At 43.5% G+C, this 7,069-nt stretch overlaps 2 protein-coding genes across 2 annotated transcripts; both read left to right on the forward strand.

Annotated features, from left to right (window-relative positions):
* Positions 1 to 12: 12 nt before the first annotated feature.
* Positions 13 to 1,242, forward strand: H6S33_001208 (uncharacterized protein; the record flags this gene model as incomplete). The annotated part of the gene is made up of 1 exon (XM_044832561.1): positions 13 to 1,242. One exon carries the CDS (start codon positions 13 to 15, stop codon positions 1,240 to 1,242), a length of 1,230 nt encoding a protein of 409 aa, XP_044694175.1.
* Positions 1,243 to 1,316: 74 nt separating this feature from the next.
* Positions 1,317 to 4,799, forward strand: H6S33_001209 (uncharacterized protein; the record flags this gene model as incomplete). Its single annotated transcript, XM_044832562.1, has 1 exon — positions 1,317 to 4,799. The coding sequence occupies one exon, from the start codon at positions 1,317 to 1,319 to the stop codon at positions 4,797 to 4,799; it is 3,483 nt and encodes a 1,160-aa protein (XP_044694176.1).
* Between the last annotated feature and the right edge of the window lie 2,270 nt (positions 4,800 to 7,069).

A 7,069-nucleotide genomic window follows, 5' to 3' on the forward strand; every position in this document is an offset into this window, starting at 1 on the left:
CCATAGCCTACAATGTCGGAACATGTCCATGTCGATTATCAACAACTCAACGATAACCTCCAAAGATTTTTTGAAGCGCATCCACAGGTCGATCATGTTGTCGGAGCTGAAGCTTATGCGCTTCTTCAACAGTGTCAAAATGGTCTTACTCAATATGCAACGGATTTACAAGAGGTAGAAGCGGAGGCTGAGAGGGCAAGAAGAATGTTTGAACGAGATCTTACTGCTGCCCGAGCTCAACAAACTGCTGTTCAGATTGTGGCCCCTGACGAAGAACCTATTGGAAATAATGCTCCACCTGTACCCCCAGCACCACCAGTTACCGGTACCACCTATCGGTCGGAGAAACTCCCAGACCCCGACGTGTTCAGGGGGGATCGTGATCGGGAAAGGCTACACTTATTCAAGCAACAAATGAAACTTAAGCTATTAGGAAATGCCGATCGCTATCCTACACTACAGTCTAAGTTATCGTACGCGTTCAGCAGATTGGAAGGTGCTGCTGCCAATCAGTTTTTACAGTACATGGGAGAAGAAGGTATTGCCTTACCTTCTATGACACGGTTTTATGAGATTCTAGATACAGCTTTTGGAGACCCCGATCGAATGCGTACAGCTAGAAGAAATCTTCGAAACATCAGACAACGCACTCGAACCTTTGCCGATTATTTTGCTGAGTTTCAACGGTATGCTGCTGAGTCGGGTATGGATGAAGTCTCTCGGATTGAGGCTTTGATGGAAGGAATTAATGGGGAACTGGACGAATCGATGATACACCATGAGACTCCTGCAACGGTAGATGGTTGTGCAACACTCTTGCAACGATTGGATAACCGACGACGGGCGGCGGAAGCTAAGCGAGGTAGTAAAAAACCTTGGACTACTACTGCGACCCCGGCTCCGCGTCCTCCACCAACAAATCCTGTTCCTGCTCCCCGTCCTGCTGCCCCTGCTGCCAATCCACCTGCCACTGAGAATCACCCCTCGTTCCGTCCTGGAGGTGATGTACCCATGGACCTGTCTGGAGGACGTCGTCGCCCTACCCCTGCCGAAAGAAACGCCCGATTAGCTGAGGGCCGATGTTTCTATTGCGGAGGTGTCGGGCATATGGTTAGAAATTGCCCCCAAGCGAGGGCAACTGGAAATCAACCAAGGAGACCTGTGATGAGAGGAGCGGCGTTGACAGTGGAAGAAAATGATGGAAGCGATAATGAGTCGGCAAAAGATTTGTCCCTGCACTAAGTGGCTTAGCCCAGGGACCGTTTAAGGATTTCTCTAAGATGTGTATTTCTGGTTTTTCGGTATCAGAGGAGGAAATGGATGGAAATCAACTTGTAGTAACTTGTTCGATTTCACAGAATAAAAATTCGTTTATACCTACCTACGCCCTTATTGATACCGGAGCATCAGGATATGCTTTCATTGATGAATCCTTTGCACGCCACAACAATCTTACAATGACCCCCCTTAAAATACCTCGCCATGTAGACGTTATAGACGGAAGGCCTATTAAGTCAGGAAAAATTACCCATATTGTCGATGTCTCGCTAGACATTCATGGTCATCGGGAGACGGCGCCATGTTTTGTAACGAAGTTAGGACACTATCCGATTGTGATGGGGACACCTTGGATGCGACGACATGATGTTACGATTCGACCAAAAGAAAATCTACTTGTTTTTGACTCTCGAAGCTGTTGTCAACACTGTTCACTCAGTGGAACTGCAGTTATTGTTCATGGTATCTCGATCCCCTTACCGGAACACCATACAGTCATCGTTTCAGCAACCGAGAAATCCACTATCGATATCGAACAATTAGTACCGAAAGAATTTCACCATCGTCTTCATATGTTCAAAGAATATGATGCTTCAATTCTCCCACCACATCGACCATCCCATGACATCGAGATAGTATTAGAGGAAGGCAAACGACCACCATATGGACCTATATATGGATTATCTCAAATTGAGTTAAAAGCACTACGAGAATATCTTGATGAAAATTTACCCAAAGGATTTATTCGAGCCAGTGAATCACCAGCGGGAGCACCCATACTGTTTGTGAAGAAAAGCGATGGAACCCTTCGACTTTGTGTTGACTATCGAGGCCTAAATGCGATTACAATCAAAAATCGATATCCATTACCATTGTTGAAAGAAACCCTGGCTAAGTTATCAAGAGCACGATACTATACTAAGTTGGATTTACGATGGGGATATAATCAAATCAGGATAGCGGAGGGAGATGAATGGAAAACAGCATTCCGGACTCGATATGGACATTTCGAATATACAGTAATGCCGTTTGGATTAGCTAATGCCCCTGCTACATTTCAGCATTGGATCAATGATATTCTACGTCCCTACCTCGATCAATTCGTAACAGCATACTTAGACGATATCCTTATCTATTCCGAGACCCTATCAGAACATAAAGAACATATTCAAAAGGTTCTAAAGGTACTTGATGAAAATCATGTTCACCTTAAACCTGAAAAATGTGAATTTATGGTTCAGGAAACAAAATATCTTGGTTTAATCCTTACTCCAAATGGGAATAGAATGGATCCAAAGAAAGTTATCGATGTTTTGGAATGGACTACACCGACAAACCTTCGTGATGTTCAAGTATTCCTAGGATTTGCAAATTTCTACCGACGGTTTATTTTGGGATATTCGAAAATTGTTGCCCCGCTTACAGCCTTGACAAAGAAAAACGTTAAATTTGAATGGACGGATGAAAGGGAGGAAGCATTTCAGACTTTGAAAAAGATGTTTACAACGGCACCGATACTAGCTCATTTTAATCCAGATCGAAAAATTGTGATAGAAACTGATGCATCCGACTATGTTTCAGCAGGAATTCTATCTCAACGTGACAACGAAGGAATTCTACATCCAGTTGCTTTCTTTTCCAAGAAACACTCTCCCGCAGAATGCAACTATGAAATCTATGACAAAGAGCTTTTAGCAATTATACGATGTTTTGAAGAATGGCGACATCATCTGGAGGGAGCTCAATTTCCAATTGAAGTTCTTAGCGACCATCGGAATCTTGAGTATTTTATGACAACAAAATTGTTAAATCGTCGACAAGCCCGTTGGTCCGAATTTCTTTCACGCTTCGATTTCGTTATACAATTTCGGCCAGGAAAACAAGGAACAAAACCAGATGCATTGACTAGGAGGTCAGGTGACCTACCTAAAGAGGGGGATGAACGGTTAACGCATCAGAGTCAAGTGATTCTGAAGCGAAAAAATTTGGATACCAAGCTAAGTTTGTTCGCGGGTTCTTTGTCAAATGAATCCGCTGAAGGAGCGTCCACTGTAGAGGAGTTATTTTCAAAAGCTTACCAAGTGGATAGTTTCCCAAACAAGGTTCTCAATATGCTTCGGAATGGCATACGCCACTCAAACAAAATCTCACTTGCCGAATGTATGGAAGATAACAACGGTCGGCTGCTTTATCGAGGCATGCTATATGTACCAGACGATGATGACCTTCGACTAAGGCTTTTAAAAGAATATCATGACAAACCATCTGCAGGACATCCGGGTAGAGCGAAGACTCTGGAGCTCCTAAGTCGAGAATATTACTGGCCACAGATGCGGAAGTTTGTCGATCAGTATATTAGGAATTGCAATGTGTGCACCCGTAGCAAGGCATCACACAATGCACCTTATGGAGTACTTCGCCCCATGCCAATTCCCGATGGACCCTGGACAGATGTCTCGATGGACTTTGTAACTGATCTTCCTGAGAGTGATGGGTATAATGCGATTTTGGTCGTGGTGGATAGACTAACCAAAATGCGGCATCTGATACCAACGACAAAGGAGGCGGACTCACAGGAAGTAGCAAGGCTATATATTGATAATGTCTGGAAGCTACATGGATTACCCGACACTATGGTATCCGATCGAGGAACACAGTTCGTCGCGGAATTCTGGAGGTCCCTTTGTGATCGATTGGAAATCTCGCCAAAGTTCTCTACTGCATTCCACCCCCAAACAGATGGACAGACAGAAAGAATTAATGCCATAATGGAACAATACCTCCGAAGCTATGTTTCCTATCAACAAGATGACTGGGTCCGATGGCTACCGATGGCTGAATTTGCAACCAACAACCACGTTTCCGAAACAACAAAAGTTTCCCCCTTTTATGCTAATTCGGGAAGGAATCCTAGGATAACATTTGGGCCTTTGGAACATGGTCGAACGACGGCGGAGGATCAAGCGAACCGTATTGCAAGGGAAATGAAGGATGTGGTGGACTTCCTAAGAGAAGAAATGTTCCGGGCGCAAAGGATACAAGAAGAATCAGCCAATAGGAATCGAACTCCAGCTCCTCGATATTATTTAGGAGATAAGGTTTTTCTCTCGACCCGTCATATTCTAACAAAGCGACCCTCTAAGAAATTCGATTGGAAACGTATTGGACCTTATAGCGTTAAACGAATCGTTAATCCCTATGCTTACGAGTTGGAACTTCCCCGGTCGATGAAAATTCATCCAGTATTTCATGTTTCGTTATTGTCACCTGAAGCGAATGATCCTTTACCAGGACAACAACGATTACCACCACCTCCGATTGAAATCGAAGGGGAGGAAGAATGGGAAGTCGAAGAAATTTTGGATTCGAGGAAACGAAGAGGAAGATTTGAATATTTGGTACGATATATGGGATATGACGAAGCCTCCTGGCAACAGCTATCGGACCTTGAACATTCACCTGAAATTATCAGACGATTCCATAAGCGTTATCCAGAGAAGCCTAAGCCTACCAGGAGGTAGGCCTTAGAGGGGGGCGTGGTCTGTAACGGCAGCTATGTATTTCGGCTAGGTGATGAACTGGGATGAGGGAAGGAGGTATCGTGCAGTGGAATTAGGATTTGTAATGGGGATTTCTGTTATGTTCTTTGGGTTTCTGTTACGCGAAGGTATTAGTCATCGTTGGATTATGGATGGATATATAAGGGGGCGTTGTTTCGTGCTTTTGTTTGTTTTCCTTCTTCTCTTTCTTCCTTACGCAACCTCTGTATTTATTCCACGAATACTATTCTCTGTCCGCACTACGTCATAGGGCTCCAACCGGTTTATCATACCAGGCAGAGCCACCCCATAGTCCATAGTCAAAGCATACCTTTACATCTACGTTCACGTCTACGTCACTACCTAGGTTGTATTCCTTGGCACCACAGTCTATTGCCTACAGTCCCCGTGATAGAGACTGGTTATCGGGTAGTAAGGAAGCGGGTGAGTTTTTACTATTCAGTAAAACGCTTGAATCTCGTTTAGGTTATTGACTTGATTACGTTTCGCTTAATAGAATTGACTGCGTTTGGATTGGCGAAAACTATTGGAACTTATTTGGATTCAGCGCGCGCGGTTGAAGCAATTGAAGAGTGTTTTGGTCCGAACGGCAACAGAATTCGTGCCAGGACTGCAAGACGCTGGTTGAAGAAGATGGGATTTATTCACGATACAGTTAGGAAGGGAGTTTTTGTGGATGGACATGAGCGACAAGACGTAGTACGCTACAGGCAAGAGGTGTTCATACCACAATGGAAAATCCATCAAACGCGTTTCGTTATATTCAAAGAGGACGGCACTTGGGAACCACCAGCAAGTTTAGCTCCCGGTGAAAAGCCTCTTGTTTTAATTACACATGATGAGTCTGTGTTTAATGCAAATGACGGGAAAAGAAAGGTATGGATGAAGAAGGGATCACAGCCTATCAGACCCAAATCTAAAGGACGAGGAATTATGGTTTCGGGCTTTTTAACACCCGGTGGCCGTCTCAAAGTACCGGATGAAATTACGGATTCAGAATTGCTAAGCAATATCATGTGGCATAAAGACGAAGCTGGCAAACCTATTCGAGATGCAATGATGTTTTTTGAATACGGGAAAGACAATTATTGGACTGGAGACAAAATGGTAGAACATACGATCCAAGTAGCATTGCCAATCTTTCGTTACGCATTTCCAGGATGTCAAGCTCTTTTTGCTTTCGATAATGCTTCAAATCATTGTTGCTTTGCCTCCGATGCACTACTGGCTTCAAAAATGAATAGAAATCCCGGCGGTTCTCAACCACACATGAGAGAAGGTTTTATACACTCAAAAGGCCTACCACAATCCATGGTTTTCTCCCAAAATCATCAGATTTCTGAGTTGCGTGGAAAACCCAAAGGAATTCAACAGGTTCTTTTGGAGCGAGGATTATGGCGTAATAGGAGAACAGATGGCTTTGCTTTCCTACTACAGTGTCCTACGACACATGGTAGATTTGGTTGTGCACCAATCGAAGGTGGATGCTGTGCTAGATCCATTTTGGCAGCTGAACGTGACTTCCGTGAGCAAAAAGGCCGTCTACAGGAAGAGCTGGAGTCGCACAATCAATTGATAATATTCTACCCGAAATTTCACTGCGAATTAAATTTTATCGAGAGATACTGGTGTGCAGCCAAGTATTATGCCAGAGAGAACTGTCAATACTCTTTTGACGCGCTTCGAAGCACTGTGCCTTTAGCATTGGATTCGGTTTCAACAGTTTCAATTAATAGGTAATATTAACCTGAATCCTTATCAGAAATAAAATAGTCAAATTTAGCTTATTTAATTAATAGATATTATGTTTATTGCATGAGAATTTTGGAAGCGTATGTATCCGGCTTGAACTATGGTACAGCAGAGTTTAGAGAACGGGTCTATAGAGGTCATCGGCAGGTGGTGGATAAATCTAAATGGTAGGTACTTTGGTACTTGATTTCCTAATTAGGTAATATCTCGTAATTAGTAAGCATGTCTATCCCAATAGGGAAGGTGCTGCAGCGACATTTCTTGGAACTCTCACGCAAATCACCTGAAGAAAAATGGGAATAGCATCACCATAACAGTGATTAAATTAAATCGCCGTCTGTCACATTATTATTCATGAGTGTTACTATAGTATTACAGAGCTATTTTATTTTTACAGTGGTGTGGGCGTTGCCTATTAAGCCGTGAAGTTGACCCATTTCGACCCTCCGTCTCAAGGTGTCCCCAACCATATGTACAGA

Source organism: Morchella sextelata, assembly GCF_020137385.1.
Source record: "Morchella sextelata strain SCLS chromosome Unknown scls_10, whole genome shotgun sequence".
In the NCBI taxonomy this organism is placed as follows: Eukaryota; Fungi; Ascomycota; class Pezizomycetes; order Pezizales; family Morchellaceae; genus Morchella; species Morchella sextelata.